This window comes from Phyllobates terribilis, unplaced genomic scaffold, assembly GCF_046119375.1.
Source record: "Phyllobates terribilis strain yellow unplaced genomic scaffold, ASM4611937v1 Scaffold_1__5_contigs__length_1240528914, whole genome shotgun sequence".
NCBI classification, from domain to species: Eukaryota; Metazoa; Chordata; class Amphibia; order Anura; family Dendrobatidae; genus Phyllobates; species Phyllobates terribilis.
This window is the reverse complement of record NW_027362761.1, coordinates 307,180,417-307,204,081: the sequence shown is the minus strand read 5'-3', so window position 1 is coordinate 307,204,081 and position 23,665 is coordinate 307,180,417. Positions and strand designations below refer to the sequence as shown.

The following is a 23,665-nucleotide window of genomic DNA, read 5'->3' as shown; positions in this document are numbered from 1 at the left end:
TTTTTCTTGCACCATACTGTTCTGGAGGGAATCACAAAATCATAGTGATGACTGCTACTTTTGTATGTGACCTTTGGTGGATGATTTTGGTATCATTAGATTGGTTAGAAATTTATGGACACTGTGCTGTGATTGGCTACTGTGGGCAGAGATTTTCTTAACTCAGCTTCCAAAGAGTGTGGTGGTGTCCATAGCATCCAATCATAGCATATGTTTCATTTTACCTCAGCAGTATAAGAAATGAAAGCTGCACTGTGATTGGTTGTTATGGGGAGCAAAGGCAGATTTTCTTTTAGACAGAGTTCATAAGAGTGTGGTGCTGTGCTTACCACAAATCCTTTCAGTATTTAGTGGTTGTGGTGGATTAAGCTTTTGTTTCTATCAACGTGATCAAAATAGCTACAAGGGGGTGTTGTAATTCACCCAACTTTTGTTACATTTGTGTTGTTTTGTAGTGAAGAAACAACGAAGGAACATTACAGACTTCATTAGAAAAGAGTATTATGCGTACTTTGGTGTAAAACTAGGTGATCAGGACAAGTCGTGGTCTCCACATGTAGTTTGTACTGTTTAGTAGAAATACGACAATGGTCTAAAGGGAAGAAAGAGAGCTTTAATTTTAGGGTGCCTATGATCTGGAGGGAACCGTAAAATCATAGTAATGACTGCTACTTTTGTACTTGCAACGTGGAGGGATTCAACCTTAAAAATAAGAAGGAAATTATATACCCGGACTTCCCATCAGCATTTAGCCCTGTGCCTCACGGTCCAGGAATACCTGTCCCTTCACTTCAGGAGAAGCTTGAAGATACACCTGATTCAGAACATGAAGAGCAGGATTCTGACGAAGACTTTCATGCTAGTCCCAATGAGCCACAGCTTTTTTTCACAGCTTGAATTAAATGATTTAGTCAGGGACATGGACCTTACTAAACATTACTGTCCTGCTCATCGTTAAGAACACCTTACCAACAGTTAAGCATGGTGGAGGATCCATAATGCTGTGGGGTTGTTTTGCTGCCTCTGGTACTGGAGGCCTTGACCGTATCACAGAAATCATGAAATCCTACCCAGTGTAAAAAAAACTTGGTTTGAGTTGAAGATCATGGGTCCTCCAGCAAGACAATGACCCAAAACGCACATCCAAAAGTACACAGGAATGGTTGAAAAAAAAAAAATGGACTGTTTTAAAATGGCTAGCAATGAGTCCTGACCTCAATTCCATTGAAAATCTTTGGAGTGAGCTGAAATCTGCCATTGGGAAAAAGAACCCTGCAAACATTCAAGAGCTTGAACAAACTGCAAAGGATGAGTGTGAGAAAATTCCAAATTCCTATTGTTCATGGTGCAGAAGCAAAGAAAAGGAATTAGTTCCATACATTTCTCAAGAAGGTGCTTTAGTGTATTGCAGTGCAGTGATGTTCTTGCGCTGATGGAAAAATTTAACATTGAGTACAATGTGAGCAAGTCGAGACTCTATTGATTCATCCAAAAAAAGTCTGAAAGCTGTGCTAATGCACAATGGCAGCTAGTATGCTTTAGTGCCTGTAGGGAATTCTCTGCACTTGAAGGAAAGTTTTGAGAATTTAGACTTTATTCTCAAGAAACTTAACTATGAGGATCAAGGATGGTTAATATGTGGTGATCTGAAAGTTCTCTCTTTGCTCCTTGGGCAGCAAGGAATATACACAAAGTACCCATGCTTTTTGTGTGAATGGGACAGCCGGATAGGCCTCACCACTAGAGCCAAAAAAGTTGGCCAACGAGAACATCTTTGCAACCTGGACTCAAGAACATAGTTGTGGAAAGTTTAGTTGACCCCACTAAAGTTCTCCTGCCACCACTCCACATTAAGCTTGGACTGATGAAGCAGTTTGTGAAATCTCTACCAAAAACAAGGAGAGACTTATAAGTACTTGTGTACCAAGTTTCAGGGATTGTCCGAAGCAAAACTGAAGGAAGGCATTTTTGTGGGTCCGGATATTCGGAAACTCATGAAGGACGGTGTGTTTAAAACAAAAATGAAAGCTGTTGAGAAAAGTGCTTAGGATTGTTTTACAGAAGTCGTGAAAAAATTTCTAGGTAACAACAAAGATCTAAAATTTAAGTACATAGTGGAGAACATGTTGAAACGTTTCAAAGCCTTGGGTTGTCTGATGAATTTGAAGTTACATTTTTTACATTGTCATTTGGACTACTTTACTGAAAACCTTGGTGCTGTTAGCGAAGAGCAAGGAGAAAGATTTCATCAGGATATCAAGGAGATAGAACGACGATACCAAGGTAGATGGAATGTAAACATGATGGGGGACTATTGCTGGATGCTTCACAGAGAAGATCCGCAGACCCTCTATAAGAGAAATAAGAGACGATAAATCCTGGATCCAATATACTTCCCAAATCGCTTTTTTAATCCAGTATGTGATAGTATTCGTTGATGCCTTTTTCCCTTTGTTCTGTCCGCCTCGCTGATCAAAGCGATTTTGATCTTTTGTCCAGGATTCTGATCATTGAAGACAGTGAATAATCATTCTCCCCACATCTACGGAGTGGAATTCTTTTTCTCGGTCATTTGCTGGATTTTGACAAAAGGAAGGGAGGATGATCTTTTGAGACCTGTGGAATTCTTTGCCACTTTGAGTAGAAATCATGGGTCCAGGCGTAATACAATCTTATCTTCTAGTATTTTTAGATAAGGTTCTCTGATAGTGAAAGCTGGTAGTTCACTGACTCTTCTACCGGTAGCAGATCGACCTCCTGCCATAGTGTTTAATTTCATTCATTCAAATATCGACAAAGTTTGCGTTGACACTGATGAGCCCTGAGCCTGCATGACAGCTTGAATTTCTTTGGAACTTGAATGAGGCAGCTTATTCACCATCTGGACTATCCGGAGTTGCAACCTTTCATAAATTTTTCTCTGCCGTCCACATCCAGGGAGATTAGCTACAGTGTCATGGGTTGTAAACTTCTTGATTATGTTGCCCACCATGGACAAAGGAACATCAAGATCTCTGGCGATGGACTTGTAACCTTGAGATTGTTGATATTGTTCAACAATTTAGGTTCTCAAGTCCTCAGACAGTTCTCGTCTCCGCTTTATGTTCTCCATGTGGCACACACAGACACACAATGCAAAGATTGAGTCAACTTCTCCCCATTTTATCTGGTTTCAGATGTGATTTTTATATTGCCCACACCTATTACTTTCCACATGTGAGTTTGAATGAGCATCACATGCTTGAAACAAAGTTGTTTACCCACATTTTTGCAAAGGTGAGAACAATTTTGTCCAGACCATTTTTGGGGTTGTGTGAATATATGTCCAATTTGCCTTTCTTTCTCTTTTTTGTGTTGTTCCAATAAACACAAAGAAAATAAACATGTGTATAACAAAACATGTGTAATTGCAATAACTGTCTGGTAGAAATACTTCATTTTCTGGAACAATTTCAAGGATGCCAACACTTTCGGCTATTATTGTATACTCTTTTAATATTTTGTATAAATAAAGTCTATTTTAATTGGACTTTTGAAAAGCTTTTCCGTTTTTTGGGGGTTTGATTATACTAGTGATTTTTTACTTACCGTATTTACACGGATTGTGGCTATAGGTGTGTCTATAATTGATCAGTATACAGAATTGGAAATCTGCAGGTAACTGTCTAGTGAGTGCTGACTGTAACAGCTCCATGCATCATCCTGACTGCAAGCGAGTGGCTGCAGGGAGAATATAACTTAATTTTCTCCCTGTAGCTGCTGTGCCAATTTCATTGCTTAACATGATTTAAATGCTATTTGTAGGCAGATTACCACTATACCTTTTGGAGGTGAAAGTCTTCCCATTTGAAAAAAAGGAGAAAATAGCTCCAAAACGCGTTATCTGTTAGACTTTTAACAAATAAAGCACCGCTTCTATGATCAAGACGTTTGGTGTAGTGAACCCTTGGATGTCTCCCCCTTCTTTATTGAAAGATTTGCTTTGTATTTCCCTTATTAAATTTTGATCTTGGAAACTCCATTCGCAAATAGAAAAAAAAAATAAGTTTCGGAATTGGGGCATGCTCTCAGTTTTAAGATGCAATGCAAAAGGAGAAGTCTATGCAAAATGACAGCAAAGTGCATTGTAAAATCTGCATATTACATTCAGTTTTGCATCAAAATTTTCAGATAAAAAATCCTACTACATCTCTATTTACCCTACGACTGTGCTAAAATACGATCCTAGGCTGCAGAAACTGTGCCATGGCCAAAGTTGTCTTAAAGGTGGCTATATCTGACCTTGAATCTTGTTACTTACTTTTCTGCATTCATTTCAACCATAGAAGATGGTAGTCTGGAGACTGGCAGGCACTGCATGACCCAGGTAGCATTCATTGTTTAGTGACCTGGTTAGTATAAGAGAGGTAGGAGACTGGAGACTTTTAGATTAAAATATAATCCCTTTAACCATCAATAGCTTAAAACTGTGGATTGATTTTATTCACAGGGCCAATGAGTCATGTAGATAGGTCATTGTCCAATTGACCTGCTACTAATACCCACCTGTGTGACTGGCATATGTAGTGTTGTCTTATTCTACAATAAAATAAATCATGCATGCAGTTTGGTTTTTAAATATCACTTTTATTCTTCATGTAATAAAATGTATAGAAATATTTTCAAAAGGATTAACATTTCTAGAATAAAAGTCGACAATTTATAATGTAAAGAAACAAAACTATTACCATAAAAATTCTCCATGATGCATTTAAAGAGAATGTTGCCTTCTTCATCAGTTTCCGGAGTCACTGCCACAGAATGGTGGTCAGGAGGTGGCACACAATATGGCATGTATGCCTGGGCACCAGAGAAGCTCAACTTTTACAATGTTTAATTTACATCAGCTAATCACAAGATATACAGTTATATGAAAAAGTTTGGGCACCCCTATTAATCTTAAGATTAATGTTTTATAAAAATTGTTGTTTTTGCAACAGCTATTTCAGTTTGATATATGTAATAACTGTTGGACACAGTAATGTTTCTGCCTTGAAATGAGGTTTATTGTACTAACAGAAAATGTGCAATCTGCATTCAAACAAAATTTGACAGGTGCATAAGTATGGGCACCTCACCAGAAAAGTGACATTAATATTTAGTAGATCCTCCTTTTGCAAAAATAACAGCCTCTAGTCGCTTCCTGTAGCTTTTAATGATTTCCTGGATCCTGGATGAAGGTATTTTTGACCATTCCTCTTTACAAAACAATTCCAGTTCAGTTAAGTTTGATGGTCGCCGAGCATGGACAGCCCTCTTCAAATTATCCCACATATGTTCAATGATATTCAGGTCTGGGGACTGGGATGGCCATTCCAGAACATTGTAATTGTTCCTCTGCATGAATGCCTGAGTAGATTTGGATCGGTGTTTTGGATCATTGTCTTGCTGAAAGATCCATCCCCTGCGTAACTTCAACTTTGTCACTGATTCTTGAACATTATTGTCAAGAATCTGCTGATACTGAGTGGAATCCATGCGTCCCTCAACTTTAACCAGATTCCCGGTGCCGGCATTGGCCACACAGCCCCAAAGCATGATGAAACCTCCACCAAATTTTACTGTGGGTAGCAAGTGTTTTTCTTGGAATGCTGTGTTTTTTTGCCGCCATGCATAACGCCTTTTTGTATGACCAAACAACCCAATCTTGGTTTCATCAGTCCACAGGACCTTCTTCCAAAAAGAAATTGGCTTCTCCAAATGTGCCTTTGCATACCTCAGCCGACTCGGTTTGTGGCGTGCTTGCAGAAACGGCTTCTTTCGCATCACTCTCCCATACAGCTTCTCCTTGTGCAAAGTGCGTTGTATAGTTGACCGATGCACAGTGACACCATCTGCAGCAAGTTGATGCTGCAGCTCTCTGGAGGTGGTCTGAGGATTGTCCTTGACTGATCTCACCATTCTTCTTCTCTGCCTTTCTGATGTTTTTCTTGGCCTGCCACTTCTGGCCTTAACAAGAACGGTCCCTGTGTTCTTCCATTTCCTTACTATGTTCCTCACAGTGGAAACTGACAGGTTAAATCTCTGAGACAGCTTTTTGTATCCTTCCCCTAAACAACTATGTTGAATAATCTTTGTTTTCAGATCATTTGACAGTCGTTTTGAGGAGCCCATGATGCCACTCTTCAGAGGAGATTCAAACAGGAGAACAACTTGCAAGTGGCCACTTTAAGTAGCTTTTCTCATGATTGCATACACCTGGCTATGAAGTTCAAAGCTCAATGAGGTTACAAAACCAAAAAAAGTGCTTTAGGCTGCGTGCCCACGTTGCGGATTACAAGCGTTTTTGATGCGGATTTTCCGCAGCGTAAACTCTTGTAAAACGCTTGTTAATCCGCACCCCATGGTCCCCAATGAGAATCCGCAAGTTCTATGCCCATGCTGCGGATTTTTCCGCAGCGTTTATGCTGCGTTCAAAAATCCGCAGCATGTTCATTAATTTTATGTTTCCGCATGCGGAATTGCCTTATTCAATGCATGAAAAAACGCAAGGCAATTCCGCATGTCGAAAACGCGTGAAAAACGCGCGATAAACGCGTGCGGAATTCCGCATGCGTTTTTCCGGGAGAGGACATGCGGAAATGAAGCAGAAATTTTCTGCTTCATTTACGCAACTTGGGCACATAGCCATAGTAAGTCAGTAAAAAGTAGGTAGGAGTATTTAAAACAAGAAAATGATAAGGGTGCCCATACTTATGCACCTGTCAAATTTTGTTTGAATGCAGATTGTACATCTTCTGTTAGTACAATAAACCTCATTTCAAGGCAGAAACATTACTGTGTCCAACAGTTATTACATATATCAAACTGAAATAGCTGTTGCAAAAACAACAATTTTTATAAAACATTAAGCTTAAGATTAATAGGGGTGCCCAAACTTTTTCATACAACTGTAAATGCATCAAACAGATGGCAGTGAGGGAAAACACAATAAAATACAGTAGCAGAATGACAAAACCCAGGCTTGGAGGCTGAAAATGTCATGATTCATATGTATACTAATGAAGACAAGGAATGTGCTGCCATTATACCTTACAAAATATGTAAGTAAAGATTATGAATTAATGTTTCAATGTCTATTGTAGAAATCACTATATTAAACTATATTATATATTAATCACTATATAAACTAAGGCTATAATATGAAGTGGCATTTAGTACATAATACAGCTGCAGGGCGGTATGTGGTCTTGACGCAGTGAATGGCTGTATTGTCCCAGTGCTGAGAATTAATACCTCCGGTCATTCAGGCCACGATGCAGCATCCACAAGTTCAAGAGTAGAAGACGCACTTCAATCAATATTCACTCCAACCTTTGTGAACTGGCCTCTGATCCCAAGCTAGTGTTGTCAGATCTGGTTAGCAGCAGTTCATATTATTCTGGAGATTTTCATTTACCTTTTTCTCGGAGAGATTCCCTTCAAGTTCTGAAATAAAAAATAAATTGTTCCATGGATATACTTTGCTCATTGTAATGACTATACAGTATGTCTGGTATTTCGATATGAAGATCTGCTTCCAGAGTTTCAGAGCTTTGAATACAGATATCACAACTGTATTAGGGGGTGTTTCCATGTATCAGATTTGTACAGAAACGTATCTGACTGTCCCATGCCCCTGAATTGGGTTTTGAAAGTATATAGCACAAACAGTGAAGTTCAGAAACGACAGTCCGTCTTAAGAAAATGTGAAAATACCCACATTTCATTGCATCCGGTAAAACCAAATGCCATAGCCTTATTGAAGGCAAGTGCTCAAAGTTTTAGTAAGACATAGTTCACTTACTGGCACTGCACACTGGGTCTAAAAGGAAGCGAATAAGTAAATACAACTGGGACAGACCTGAAAGTATGCAATGTGGTATCATTTTCCCATAATAGCACTTTTGTGGCCCTAACCTTTGGTATCGGTTTTGGGATTCTAACTAGAGTTGTTGTAAATAAGTCGACTAAACCTGAAATACAAGTTGGGTTTATAAACTTTGCTACACAGAGGTAGTCTTACTACAGTCTTTTTGCATAAGGGGTATAACATCTATTCTGTCTTCCAAACTGTCTCCAGTACAGGTCCTGAAACCTGCATCATCAACATGGAGCTGTGAGGCTAAATGCCCCAAGATATCATAGAATATAGCTGCTATGTAAATTACAAGCTTCCAGTCAAGTGTGAAGAGGCAAACTCAGATCAGTCAAGCTTTAGCGCCTATAATCTCCTCCCACTTGACTGGAAGCCAAAGGTTCAAAATGGTTTTTTTTCTGCGACATGCTTATTGTTTGAGTATGGTGCTGTGAATGCAGGCCAGTTTTATGATTTATATGGTACTGGCACTGGCGGACACAGACAGAAAAGGGCCCCTGTGCAAGAACAATATATGGGCCCTTTGCAGCCCAAGAGCTCCTAAAAATGCAAAATTGAACCTGCTTATAGGTAGAAATGGGCCCCCCTACCTCTTGGGCCCCTGTGCACAGGTTGCACCAATGATATGTCCGCCCCTGGGTACTGGAGTGGTTTGGGAAGCATAAAGGACATGATAGCCATATGAGGGCTTGGTTTTTGTGGGATGAGTTGAAGTTTTGATTGACATCATTCATTTTGCTATTTAATGTACAGAAAAACGGGGAAACAATTCCAAGTAAGAAAAACCTGCATTGTCACTGATAATTTTTGAGTGCCTACAAAGTTCACATTTGTTCTATGGGTCAGTACTGGTGATACCACATGTATATAGAATGTTTGTTTTTTTACTTAGAATATTGTGTCTGAAACCAATTTATTTCTAAGAGTTATATCTTTTTTTTTGGGCAGATAGCGATGTGTGAGAGCTTGTTATTACAGGGCAAATCGTAGTTTTTATGGATACCATTTTGGATTTCACACAACATATATTCTTTATTCCTTTTTTGAGGTATTGCAAAACTACAAAATAAAACTGCAATCCTTCCACTTCAATTTTTGTTCCACCTCAGCGTTCACAGTATTGGGCAAAAAAGTTAATATTTCTATTTGTTAGACTTTGCTTACGTTTGCTTATATTGTTTTTAAACTTCTTATTTTTTTTTTTACATTTTTAGTTAGTTACTTTAGAGCACTTGAATCTGTGATTGCTTGATTGACTATGCAATACACTGCAATACTATGGTATAGTATAGTAAATATAAGGCGAATGTTGCCAAAGGCTGTGTGCCCACGATGCGTTTAAGCGTTTTTGCAGCGGCAATTCCGCTGCAGAAACGCTTAAAAAAACGCTTGGTAGAAGGCCTGCCATGTTCCCCAATGATAATCCGCATGTGCTGTGCACATGCTGCGGAAATTTCTGCTGCGGATTATCATTGCGGAAAAAAACGCAGCATTACCAATTATTTTGCGGAAGCGCTGCGTTTTCGCCGCCATTGACTTTCATTGGAACGCTTGGATTCCGCATCACTGCATCTGTACATGCGGAATCCAATCGTTTCAATGTGCAGATGGTACCCGGGTCTGGAGAAGAGGAGACTCTCCTCCGGGCCCGGGTACCATAGAACCTGTAAAAAAAAAGAATAAAAATAAAAAATAAATATTATACTTACCTTCTGATGGCCCGCAGTGTGCTTGTCTTTGCTTGCCGGCAGCTCACGGTGGACTGAAGGACCTGCCGACGTCATTTAGTCATGTGACGGCAGGTCCTTCAGTGTACCGCGAGCTGCCGGCAAGCCAGGACGGATCGAATAAAGACTCCGGGGGCCATCAGAAGGTAAGTATAGATTTATTTTTTTATTTTTTACCATTCTTTAAGGTCACACTATATAAATCCATTCCGGTTGCATGGATTTATATAGTGTGACCAAGTTGTCAAGCACTTTCCAAGTGATGCTAAAATCGCTTGGAAAGCGCTTGTCAACCCGCATGCGGAAATGCATGTGAAGAACGCTTCACATCCGCATGTCCCTGGAAGGAAAAACGCATGTACAATCCACATGTACAATCCACATGTACAATCCGCATGCATTTTTTCTGCCAGGGAGATGCAGAAACGCTCAGGAAAAAATCCGGAGCATTTCTGCATCGTGGGCACATAGCCAAAGGGTTAAAAAAGGGCATGAAGCAGTGAATACGATACAATAAGTTATACTTATCAGGCAAAACTCCTGCGGCTCTAGTAATCCTTCCAATGCTGACCTGCTGTGCCAAGTGAACACTTCAGCTAGTCACTACTAAAATCAGTGACTGCCTGCAGCAGTCATATGCACATGGTAGGCAAGCTATAACTTCAGGACGGTTCACAAAACCGGCAGAATGAAACTCTTATTTTATCACCTTTTCTGGTCTGTGGTCATTTAAAAAAAATATTGGACAACCCCAATCATGGTCTGATTCTGGCAGCGATTGTAGACAGCAAATGCTTCCTTTTCATTCTCCAAAACTTTTGTGTGATAGAGGTTATGCCTTTACTATACCAAATCATACACGCTACATACGTATGAGATTGCCAGCGCCAATCTGAGTTGTACTATGTCGGTTCTTCTCCAGCTCTTTTTTCATGGACAGTTCAAAGGCAAGAGCTGCCACTCGGAAAAAGAAATCTCTCACATTTTCACCTGGGCAAAGAAACAAATCAAAACTGTGTGTTATCTAAATGACAAATATACTACAGTGGTATAAATACTACGTACATGTGGAAACAGGGGTACCTGATTTTGCTGAGACAGACCAGTATTCAGCCTGCATCTCCATAGCAAATTTCAAAGCATCTCGCTCAGTCCGTTCACACTCTGCTTCTGACTGCAAGAAAAAGTAGAATAATGAAGAACTAGCAAAGCTTTTTACCTGCGCTAGATCATATAAGCAACATATGGCATCTATTGAGGCAATTTATTGAGGACTTTACGTTTCCATTACCTAAATTTTAATGGCACAATGTGATCTACCATGAAATCCTTTGAAGACTGGAGCGGGTGGTATAAAAGATGCAACAATTCTGCCACTTTTTTTTTTTCATTTACTTTTAAAGGCAATCCCTGTGCAGTAAAAATGACATGTCAACACTATTTGCTGGGTCAATACTCTTCAGGTGATACCAAATTTCTATCATTCTTTTATGTTTTACTAAAAAGAAATATAAATGAAAATAAAAAATAATTTGGCTTCTCAAGCCATACATTGAGAACCATAACTTTTTTTTATTTTTCCTTTGATTTAGTTCTGGGAAGGATTTTTTTTTGTTGCAGGAATCAATGCAGTTTTAATGGTATCATTTTGGTATGTATACATTTTATCTTCTTTTTATCCAATTGTTTTAAAAGGCAATGTGACAAAAAAATAAACCATGAATATTGGCATGTTTTTAATATGGTGTTTATCGTGCAGGATAAATAACATATGTTCCTAGTTCTGTAATTACAGGAGTATTTCCATCTTGTACATTTATGGAATATCATAACACATGCATAGTGAATGCGGGTACCAACAAGGTCTCGTGACATTGTGCAGTTGCATGCCGCTCTCAATGGTGGTTATATCTTTCATACAAATGCACGGCTCTCTCCATTTCTTTGTTTGGGATTCTAACAACCTCTGCACTGAAATCACAGCACAACGGGGCTACGTTGTCAAGACAGATGCAGTCTGGGCCCTTTACGTTTTACATATAATTTCTGTGTCCATATAACTTAGGATGACTTTACATGCTTCCAAAATCAGTAGTTCTAAACAATTTGTAGGATATTGCCATATAAAACCATCATGTAGGCTTTTCTTTACATCTCTTTTTCAAATGATCAATCATTGGATTAAATGTCTTATCCTCCATAGCAGACGTTATACCCACTCATGTGAACAGTTTACCTTGGCTAAGAAAGCTGGCAACCAAAACAGTGGCCCCTGGCAACAGGCGTACAACAAATCCCACATAGATTAATAATTAAAAAGGACAGACGGCCTCCTTGTATCTCTAATGTAATTTAAAGCCAAAGAAGATTCTTATTATCTAAGTTGTATTAAATATACAAGCTCAATGGACATTTACATAACATTTGATTCCTATATCCCTAGACAGACATGTAAATATTCTTTTTCTTTGTGTTCATGTACATAAAAGAAAATTTAGATCATGTTCCTTCGAAGGTGCAATTGACAGTAAGTCCTCGTCTGTGGTTGGGGGAAGGGCTATGTAGTAATTCATCTCTGGATCTGGATCTCCTGTGAATGAGGAAGTATGCTGTCACTGGTGAAAAAGCTAAAAGAAGACGTTGTAACAAAAGCTTGAGCACTTTTTAATGAGAAGACGTATTCTAGATATAAGATTTCGAGATTCTGTTACGTTACACCTCACTACATCAAAACAGAGTCTCACTTTTATAGATCAAAATTTGATCTGCTTGGTTTACACTTGTGTTTTCATTATAAAGATGGAAATAATAATCTGCATCAATGATATGAAAAAACAATAAAAAAACATTGTTTCTGACCAATGAGAATGTGTACTCAAATTTATTGGGCTTGAAAGTTGTTCTTCCTTTTGTCTTCTTTTTTTGGACTACTGTACAATTAAACAACAATGTGCTGATACGTTTCCATGTTAGACAATAAACAAATGAAATTATTTATGCTAGAAAATATATGTCCCCTTGATCGATTTCTCAGAATTATTGCTTCTTTTGAAAAATTTTTTGAAATCTGATATGGAAAAATGGGGGCTATAAATTAAAATGTGAAATACTGAAGAGGGGCATAAGACAAGGATGGCACAGTTTCTATAAACTATATTTTGGTTGCACAGGGTCAATATTATAAGTGTTGGTAATATTCTTGGGAAACACAGACTTCCAACATTAGTTTCTATACAAAAGTTCGAGCTAAAAAAAAAGCATTGGAATTTAGTGCATGTTTTAGACACCTGTATGGCCAAACACCAATCAACAATAATCCGGACCTCCCACTCCCATCTCCAAGACTTCTCGCGAGCTGCGCCAATTCTTTGGAATGCACTACCCAGGACACTTCAATTAATCCTCAATACCCACAGTTTTAAGCGTGCCCAAAAAGCACATTTCTTTAGACTGGCCTATCGCCAACTTTTCTAATTATCCCCGTTTTGCCCATACAAAATTTTCTTCAAAACCAGGACCCTCGTATCATCTGTTCACACACCTTACATGCACTTAACAGCTCTGTCTCCGTACACATATTGATTGGTGACCGGTTCTTGCACCATTGCGTGAACATCCTATTTATTACATTGATGATTGGACCGTACAATACAAGCAATTGTTACCATCCACCTTTCGTGTCTCCCCTATTTCCTCATGGATTGTAAGCTTGCGAGCACGGCCCTCATTCATTTTGGTATCTGTTGATTTATGTGATTATTGTTATTCAGTAATGTCTGTTATTGTCTGTACAATTCCCCTCTAAAATGTAAAGTGCTGCGGAATATGTTGGCGCTATATAAATAAAAGTATTATTATTATTATTATTATTATTATTAATAAACACCAGTATAAACCTTCATACTTAATTGTTTTCCCACTATCTCCAACGCCCCTTTCTTTTTTTAAAAGCTCTCCCTTTATAGAGCCAGAAAAGGACGGAGATAGAGGGAAAACAAGCAGGTGGGAAGGTGCACTTAAATGCTTGGCCATACCAAGGATGCACAGAGTGCCTGCACTTGTACTTCTCCCTTTAAAAAGAAGAGACTACCCTATGTGGCTGAAGAAGGGCTAAATTATGTAAATGAAAAAGAAACAGACTTGTGTGGATAAAGAACAGACTTTATTTTATGCGCATGAAGAAGATGAAGAAGAGACAACCTTATGTGTATAAAGAAGAGACTAACTTATGTGTATAAAGAGACTTCCTTGTGTGGATGAAAAAGAACATACATTACGTTGATGTAGAAGAGCCTACCTTATGTGGATGAAGAAGATCCTACCTTATGTGGATGAAGAAGATCCTATATTATGTGGATGAAGAAGAGACTGCCCTGTGTGGACGAAGAAGAGACTGCCCTGTGTGGACGAAGAAGAGACTGCCCTGTGTGGACGAAGAAGAGACTGCCCTGTGTGGACGAAGAAGAGACTGCCCTGTGTGGACGAAGAAGAGACTGCCCTGTGTGGACGAAGAAGAGACTGCCCTGTGTGGACGAAGAAGAGACTGCCCTGTGTGGACGAAGAAGAGACTGCCCTGTGTGGACGAAGAAGAGACTGCCCTGTGTGGACGAAGAAGAGACTGCCCTGTGTGGACGAAGAAGAGACTGCCCTGTGTGGACGAAGAAGAGACTGCCCTGTGTGGACGAAGAAGAGACTGCCCTGTGTGGATGAAGAAGATACTGCCCTGTGTGTGGATGAAGAAGATACTGCCCTGTGTGTGGATGAAGAAGATACTGCCCTGTGTGTGGATGAAGAAGAGACTGCCCTGTGTGTGGATGAAGAAGATACTGCCCTGTGTGTGGATTAAGAAGATACTGCCCTGTGTGTGGATGAAGAAGAGACTGCCCTGTGTGTGGATGAAGAAGATACTGCCCTGTGTGTGGATTAAGAAGATACTGCCCTGTGTGTGGATGAAGAAGATACTGCCCTGTGTGTGGATGAAGAAGAGACTGCCCTGTGTGTGGATGAAGAAGAGACTGCCCTGTGTGTGGATGAAGAAGAGACTGCCCTGTGTGTGGATGAAGAAGAGACTGCCCTGTGTGTGGATGAAGAAGAGACTGCCCTGTGTGTGGATGAAGAAGAGACTGCCCTGTGTGTGGATGAAGAAGAGACTGCCCTGTGTGTGGATGAAGAAGAGACTGCCCTGTGTGTGGATGAAGAAGAGACTGCCCTGTGTGTGGATGAAGAAGACTGCCCTGTGTGTGGATGAAGAAGACTGCCCTGTGTGTGGATGAAGAAGAGACTGCCCTGTGTGTGGATGAAGAAGAGACTGCCCTGTGTGTGGATGAAGAAGAGACTGCCCTGTGTGTGGATGAAGAAGACTGCCCTGTGTGTGGATGAAGAAGAGACTGCCCTGTGTGTGGATGAAGAAGAGAAAAAATGTAAAATATATACAGTACAGACCAAAAGTTTGGACACACCTTCTCATTTAAAGATTTTTCTGTATTTTCAAGACTTTGAAAATTGTACATTCACACTGAAGGCATCAAAACTATGAATTAACACATGTGGAATTATATACTTAACAAAAAAGTGTGAAACAACTGAAAATATGTCTTATATTCTAGGTTCTTCAAAGTAGCCATCTTTTGCTTTGATGACTGCTTTGCACACTCTTGGCATTCTCTTGATGAGCTTCAAGAGGTAGTCACCGGAAATGGTTTTCACTTCACAGGTGTGCCCTGTCAGGTTTAATAAGTGGGATTTCTTGCCTTAAAAAGGGGGTTGTGACCATCAGTTGTGTTGTGCAGAAGTCTGGTGGATACACAGCTGATAGTCCTACTGAATAGACTGTTAGAATTTGTATTATGGCAAGAAAAAAGCAGCTAAGTAAAGAAAAACGAGTGGCCATCATTACTTTAAGAAATGAAGGTCACATGACCGCTGACGTCACGGAAGGTCCTTTTACATAACCAGTACCCGCCACGGAGCCAGCAGCGACGCTTGGAGCAGAGCGGGGGCCATTGGAAGGTGAGTTTAAGGTTATTTTTTATTTAATTCTTTTTTTACTTACAGGTTCTATGGTACCCGGGTCTGGAGGAGAGTCTCCTCTTCTCCAGACCCGGGTACCATCCGCACATTAATCGCATAAGATCCGCATGACTACATGTAGATCTTATGCAAGTCAATGGCGGCGATTTCGTGACATTATCGGTACCTGCCACGGAGCCAGCAGCGACGCCAGGAGCAGACCAAGGCCGCCACAGGAAAGGTGAGTATAAGGTTATTTTTTACGTTCTAATTCTTTTTTTTTTTAACATTATGTTGGTCACACAATATAAATCCATGCCAGTTGCATGGATTTATATTGTGTGACCAACTTTCAAGCACTTTTCCAAGTGATGCTAAAATCGCTTGACAAACGCTTGTCCCTAGCAGAAAAAACGCATGTACAATCCGATGTACAATCCGCATGCGTTTTTTTCTGCCAGGGAAATGCAGAAACACTCAGGAAAAATCCGGAGAATTTCTGCATCGTGGGCACATAGCCTAAAAAATGCTTTATGCCCATGATGGTAGCGCAGATTTTAATGAAAAAAGTGTGTTAATGATGCACATTGCATTACTAACAATGCAATGGGGGCAGTTTACATAGTAGGACATGACAGGTGCCCTTTAAAAAAAAGACACTGTGTACAAGTACAAAACACCTTTAAAAGGTGTCCTGCCAAATCTGTAGAGATGATGATCAATATAAAATAAGGAAAAATCATGTATATCCTGCATTTTTAACTTTATTTTACCAATTCAGATAAAATGGGTTAAATAAAGAAAAACAATGTGTAATGATAATGTACAATAAATCAATAGAGGAGCACTCTTCACTTACCAGTGTGTCTTTTTTAGTTCCAACAAGGAAGACTGAGCAAGTATCAGGTTCATTCTCCCTAAGAGCATCTTTTAGCCAACGCCTAGAACAACAGATGAGATGTGACATCAGATCGGGCTCTGATGTGCAAACAAGCCCCCTGTGTTTGCTAATACTTACTTTGTGTGCTCCAGGGTCTGGATGTCACCAAGATCAAAGGCAGTAATAATCACTGTAAGGTAAAAGAAACAATGAACAAGTCTCAGGAGCTGCCATACATAGTCAGCTGTATCATCTAACCTAAGGTGGGAAAACACGTACCCACTAACTGGACCACTCACCCCACATGCCTGTGATAACAGAGATGCCTGCACTGCAGTGCTCTGATTTTTCTCATTATTGTGAGAAAAGGATAAGGTTACATAACTCCAGAGAAATTGTCTTTCCTGTTGTGTGATCATCATTACCTCCCGCTACACAGTCCGTCAAATCTATGGGCAAACCACTACCAGGAACTTGTTTTTATCTTGTAGTCTTTAGCTTTTAGTAATAAGTAATCAACATCCAATAAAGTAATAGTAATGCTGTTCTTACGAGGTGCTTTATTCCTAATGAAATGAATACCATGTAGCCACACTCTGACTCTCCAAATCACAAGGCATCGTCAATGTGGCCTGTCAGTCTCTCTATGCGTTCGATTGAGAGCCTAGATATGAATCTCATAGGCTTACATGGAGAGACTGACTTCCGGTTCACACAGAAGATGCTGTATGTATGATTCGGGTAGTCACTGTGTGGGTCACATGATATGGCTGAAGAACTGAGTCTCACAAATCAGGAATAAAGCACCTGATAAGATCATTAGGATGTTCACCTTTGTGTATTTAAAAGGAAACCTGTGACTTCCAGAACCACTATTTACCTGTAGAAATAGTGTGCAGATAAATCATGTCTGGTAGGCTTCTGGGCTAAACGGAGAAAAGGAAGTATATTCTCTCTGCAGCCGCTGGCTTCCAGCCATCAGGGCAGTGCAGTGGGCTGTTACAGTCACAGTGAGATCGCTGTAATCACGCCCTGGTACACTGATTGACAGCTTGCTGTGCACACATGCTCATGAGCTGGCTGTCAATGTGTCAGAGAGTGATTACATCGCCAAGTAATTACAGTGATTATAACAACATTTTCTCCCTGTATCCGTTGCTCCAGTTAGACTGCCAGACGTGATTTCAGTGCTACACCGCGTTCCAAATTATTATGCAAATGCCATTTTCCGAAAATGTTAGATGCAAATAAGTCAGTATAATGTTCAAATCATCAACTGTTACAAACCTCCCAATAATAACAGTTTTTTTTTTAAATAAGAAAATCAAAATGCACTGCTTTAAATTATTATGCACAACAGTTTCCAAACATGTTATAGGTTGTAAGAAACTGAAAATGGACATTTGTTGAATTTGCAGCATTTAGAGGTCACATTTACTAAAATCAAAAGCTTTTCCAATGAAAACCATCATAACAGGCCAAGTTACATATTAATCACCTTCATAATTCTTGCATTCATTGAACTTGTGAGTTTTTGGATAGTTTCTGCTTGCATTTCTTTGCAGGATGTCAGGGTAGCCTCCCAGAGCTGCTGTTTTTATGTGAACTGCCTCCCACCCTCATAGATCTTTTGCTTGAGGATACTCCAAAGGTTCTCAATAGGGTTGAGGTCATGGGAGGGTGGTGAGCACCCCATGAGTTTCTCTCCTTTTATGCCCATAGCAGCCAATAACTCAGAGGTATTCTTTGCAGCATGAGATGGTGCATTGTTATGCATGAAGATGATTTTTATATGGATTGCACGGTTCTTCTTTTTGTACCATGGAAGAAAGTGGTCAATCAGAAACTATATACTTTGCTAAGGTCATTTTCACACCTTCAGGGACCCTAAAGGAGCCTATCAGCTCTCTCCCCATGATTCAAGCCCAAAACATGACTCCGCCACCTCCTTGCTGATGTCGCAGCCTTGTTGGGACATGGTGGCCATCCACCAACCATTACTCCATCCATCTGGACGATCCACGGTGGCACTGCACTCATTGGTAAAAAAAAGACTGTTTTAAAATTAGTCTTCATGTGTGCCTGGGCCCACTGCAACCGTTTCTGCTTGTGAGCACCGTTTAGGGGTGGCTGAACAGTTGGTTTATGCACAACTGCAAGCCTGCAGCTTCAAATACCCGTTTGCTGCTTTGTAATGGTATTTTAGCAGCTGCTCTCTTAATCTGATGAATTTGTCTGGAAGAAACCTTTCTCATTATGCCTTTATCTGCACAAACCAATCTGGGTTGTGTATCAGCCACAGATGTCTTCATAGTACATTGATCACGCTTAAGTTTTCGTGAAATACCTAATGTTTTCATATCTTGTCCAATGCATTGCACTATTTGACGGCTTTTTGGCAGCAGAGAAAGACTTTTTCTTTCCCCTATTGCTTGAAAATTATGGCCTGCTTAATAATGTGGAACATCCTTCTTAAGTAGTTTTCCTTTAATTGGGCTGACCTGGCAAACTAATTACACAGGTGTTTGAGATTGATTTTAGTGATCCAAAGAGCCCTCAGACAATTATTGGAAAAACAAAGAGTTACATCTTTATGACAATTAAATGCAATTTGCATAATAATTTGGAAAGTGGTGTGCTAAACATTATTACTATATCTGCTGGCAAATACCATTTCTGGATGTGACAAATTCCCTTATAAAGTTATTCCATTACTTGTAAATTATAATCACCTTGTGCTCCCCGATAATAAGCAGATGCAATGCATTTGAATTTCTCTTGACCTGCAGTGTCCCAACTTTATAGGAAAAAAAAAAAACATAGACCATTAATTTGAAAAAAAATCTATATTAATATAAATAAAATTATTAACATGTTACACCTAACCATAAAACTCGTTCCTCGGAAGGCTCGTTTCATGATAATCCTGCAGTGTAAATAGGCTGCTGATTACCTGACAAACAAGCAAACACTCGTTTGTTGGGTGAAATGATCTTTTGTGCTGCACAGAAGATCATTGTTCATGTCAGCACATCATCCTGTGTCCTGTGTAAACAGGAGCGGTGCTGTCAAGAAAAATGGCAGCCTATCGGCACTGAACAATCTATTACAGTTTGTTCAGTACGCATCTGAAGTGTAGTCTGCCTGTGTAAACAGGCTATTAAATGACCAGGATCAGCAAACAAGTAGCTGTTCGGTGGTGGTCATTTAAAGCCAATGGTCGGTGTATAGAAATGCACTTTTAAGCTAACTCAAGTAATAGCAGCCAGATTGTTATCATTTACCAAATATGTAGGAGATCTAGAGCGCTGTATCAGAAGGACAAGACGTCAGAACTGCTGTAAAATATCTTGTGAAATGAATAAGCACAGACTTTTGACCTAAAGAGGACCTGTCACTTGCTAATCAAAATTAAAGGGGTATTTCCATCTCCAAGATCCTATCCCAATATGTAGTAGGTGTAATAATAATAATATTAGCAAATACCTCCAATTAGAAATGTAGTATAGTTCTTATTTGGTATATCGCTTACTCCAGGTACAGGGCATTGCAGTAGCTTAGGTATCCATGGTTACAGCCACTAAAAACTAACTGTCACTATATGAGTGATCGTAACCATGGATACCTAAGCTTCTACAATGACCTGCATGTGGTAAGTGACATAGTGAATCAGAAGAACTATACTACAGTTCTAATTGGAGATATTTGCTATTATTATTACTATTACACCTACTACATATTGGGATAGGATCCTGGAGATGGGAATACCCCTTTAAGTTACATACCTTATAAAAATTCATGAGCTCCTCTGATTCTACCACTTTTTTCCATTTTTCAGTGTGTCATTCCCTTGAAGGGATATTCACATTTGTTACTTTTGGAGTGCAGTATGTGAAAACTCTGTTTGCAATCCAACTGGGCGTTTGTTCAGAGTTTTCTCTAGGGGCGTACGCTTTCACTCCTTACTCCCAGGTGCTACCAATCACAGCTTGGCAGCTGATCTAGGAGTCTAGTAGTCTTCTATGCTACCAAGCTATGATTGATAGCGATTAATATGAAGGGGTGAAGGCACACGCTCACAGAAAAGACTCTGAAAAAAAGACCTGCAAGCAAAGATTTCACATACTGCGCTCCCAAATAAACAAATATGCATACCTCTGCAATGGTGCGATGCAGCGCAAAACAGAAAAAATAACAGAATCAGGGGAGCTGCGGGATTTTTACAAGTTATTTAAATGGTTGGTCCGAATCTAAAATTAATGTTAATCCTAAATGTCTATCTATTTAATGTAATGATCTATTTGCTCAGTTTTTGTGAGCAAGTGACAGGTTCACTCTAAAATGACATGGTCATATATGGTACAGATTGATTTAATGTGTGTAAATGAGCATTATCTAATACAATTTATCTGTATCATCAGTCATTTTCTATGCACCATATACACATATATTAGATATGGAAACATTGTTAGTTACTTACACCTGCAGATTAAAAGGGACACCCAAGATTTCAAACCGTTCAATCTCAAAGTCAACACCAATGGTGGCTTTATAATCACGATCAAATACATTCTTGCAAAACCTGTAGAAACATATGAATTACAGCTTTTAATCTGCTATTGATTAGATATAACTAACTTTTATATTTTTTTTATTATAAATCATGCTTTACTATAACCTTCGGAAAATACATATTAGAGTGGGTTCAGATGGCCATACTATAACTTGGGCTACTCACTGCCGTATAGCAGATGAGTGTAGGAGCTGCCTGCTATCTACATGCTGTAGTCTGGTTTGCAAGCCAGACTAGAAAAGTGCATGCTGCAATTCTTTACATACATACTATTGGCACTCTGGCTATAATAGGTCCGTGTGCTCTTCGTGTCCAGTCCATTGTGCACACTGACCGCACATGGAAGTTTAATACACTCATCTGAATGATCCCTGACACACTATTTCCAACATGGACTTGTCACATCTCGGTACAGAGCAGATCTACAACACTAGATCTTTACCTCTTTAAAGTTGCCTACCCGTGCCCACCTACACTATAGCTCCAGCCCTTACGGCCCCCAACACGGCATGTTTTCAGGATTTCCTTAGTATTGCACAGGTGATGGAATTATTTTTAAGGTATCAGAAATTGCCACAGGTTCTCTCACCAGTGCAATACTAAGGAGATCCTGAAAACATGATGTGTTGGGGGCTGTAAGAACTGGAGTTTAGGAATCACTGCTCTAAAGTAAAGAGAGAGGCTGTTTTTTGTTTCACAAAAAAAGCCCAATTGTTACAGAAGCACCGTAGCTCTCTGAGGATATGTTCACACTAGGCATTTTTTTCAGCGTGTTTTTGAAGTGTTTTTTTATGCAAATTTTCAGCTGTGTTTTACAGTAACAGCAAAGTCTGAGATTTCAGAAATCTCAGGCACACAACTTGGCTTTTTTGTCCTCAATATTTTGTGCTTTGCATGTTTTTTTGCACAATAGAGCATGCACTTGTTTCAGCGTTTTTCCCCCATTGAAAGCAATGGGCGGTGCAAAAAATGCTGGAAAAACGCCTAGTGTGAACGTTTTGCTGTGTTTTTAGTGAAAAAAAGCAAATACAGCAGTATGTGAAACCCATTTATTCTTGTGATTTTCCCAAATTTACCATCTTGTCTTGGTCACCTGAGAGGGCAGTTTGGATTAGTACAGTTAGTTTAACTGAAGAACGCTGGTCTTGATGTATCGGCCCTATGGGTTTTCTAGATCGTAAAAAATAAAGGGTCTGATTCATCAAAGCTTTCATTCCAGAATTCTGTTTTAAAAAAAGTCGCAAAATTTAGGTGCAACTCAATGTTGTGGCTTTTGCCATTTTCACACGAGTTTCTCCCAGCTCCAAAAAAATGGGCAGAGTTGGGGTCGGATGGTGGCGTGACACCACAGCTCGTCTAATTCATATGGTGTTCCTTACGCCTGAAATCTCACTCCAGTACGTGACTGGAGTGAGATTTCTGATGTGGTGCATGGAGGAGCATGCCACTCGTCAGAAGCTTCAGATTTCGGCACCTCTTCATGAATCAGGAGCATTTGACTTTAGAACACCCCATCATCAAGACAATGCCGGCCTTGATGAATCGGGCCCATAGTATATTGCGATAGATTCCTTAATTACTGAAATACTTAATCGAAGGAAAAGACTCTTCCTCTTTTACTGAAGAAAACATGGAGGATCTGCAGAATATTCCAATACTATTAACTGTGTATACTTTCTCACTAGATTGTCTTCATCTATAGTCATCTATTGATAAACATTTTTGCCTCCTTCAGTACCAAATACTTTGCAGGCGGCATCTTATGTCTATAAATCCACATGCTATTTGTTCATCCTACCCTGATTTGTAAGAAATCTGATAAAAAGTAATAAAATACATCTTTTAAAAATGTACCTGTTGATCAAACTTGTTTTCCCAACATAAAGATCCCCCACCATCACAACTTTTGACATCTTCAACCTGCGGAACATGTTTATATTAAAAAAAATAAAAATAAAAGTGCATTCATGTATTAGATAGTAAGGAAACCTTTTACTGTGTCTGTTTGATCATTTTTACTCATTCTGCCCTTGCAGTGTTCCCTAAATTCGATGAGCTTGTAGTGGGCTTGTGATTACACACATCTTTTACATTAAAAGTACCATGTGAGATCCATTGATGCTTTTTAACTGCGACCATGACCTTTCATGGCTTTATTCAGTTAGTCCAGTAATGACTTTATTATATTATGGAACTGCACATATTTCAGTAAAATGAATTTATTCATAGCGCCTCACTGTACGCTAATGAACCAGGACTAGTCCAGAGAGGCGTATAGTTGCCGACACTAGTCCGGGTTCAGCAGCTCTTTCCAATAGTCGCTGCATCGCAGGAGTCTTCTCAAGTTGTGCTTCTTTCTTCCCGTCACAGATCTCCTGAGAACACAGCTGTGACACAGGAACCAAGATGCCAAGAGTTATGGAAACTGTGGAGACACCAGCAAGGCAGGGACTATTCAGCATGAAGAGTTACTGAACCCAGACTAGTGTCAATGAATTAACGTCTCACCAGATTCGCCCTGCCTTATTAGCATACAGCAAGGTGCTGTATATAAGTTAATTTTACTGAAATATGTGCAG

At 39.6% G+C, this 23,665-nt stretch overlaps 1 protein-coding gene across 3 annotated transcripts in view; it reads right to left on the bottom strand.

Annotated features, from left to right (window-relative positions):
* Positions 1-6,873: 6,873 nt before the first annotated feature.
* Positions 6,874-23,665, bottom strand: part of LOC141258852 (guanine nucleotide-binding protein G(z) subunit alpha) — a 245,866-nt gene continuing 229,074 nt past the window's right edge. For 2 of the 3 annotated variants that reach the window (XM_073674037.1, XM_073674045.1), the window contains exons 4-11: positions 22,941-23,006; positions 20,994-21,095; positions 19,246-19,310; positions 16,652-16,703; positions 16,493-16,574; positions 10,708-10,798; positions 10,495-10,614; positions 6,886-7,467 (exon numbers count right to left, since the gene is read on the bottom strand). In XM_073674037.1, the coding sequence (XP_073530138.1) occupies positions 7,400-7,467; positions 10,495-10,614; positions 10,708-10,798; positions 16,493-16,574; positions 16,652-16,703; positions 19,246-19,310; positions 20,994-21,095; positions 22,941-23,006 (646 nt within the window). In that variant the 3' untranslated portion in view covers positions 6,886-7,399. Of the gene's footprint in view, positions 7,468-10,494; positions 10,615-10,707; positions 10,799-16,492; positions 16,575-16,651; positions 16,704-19,245; positions 19,311-20,993; positions 21,096-22,940; positions 23,007-23,665 lie in introns of all 3 variants that reach the window. The other variant, XM_073674063.1, reaches the window with a different exon arrangement.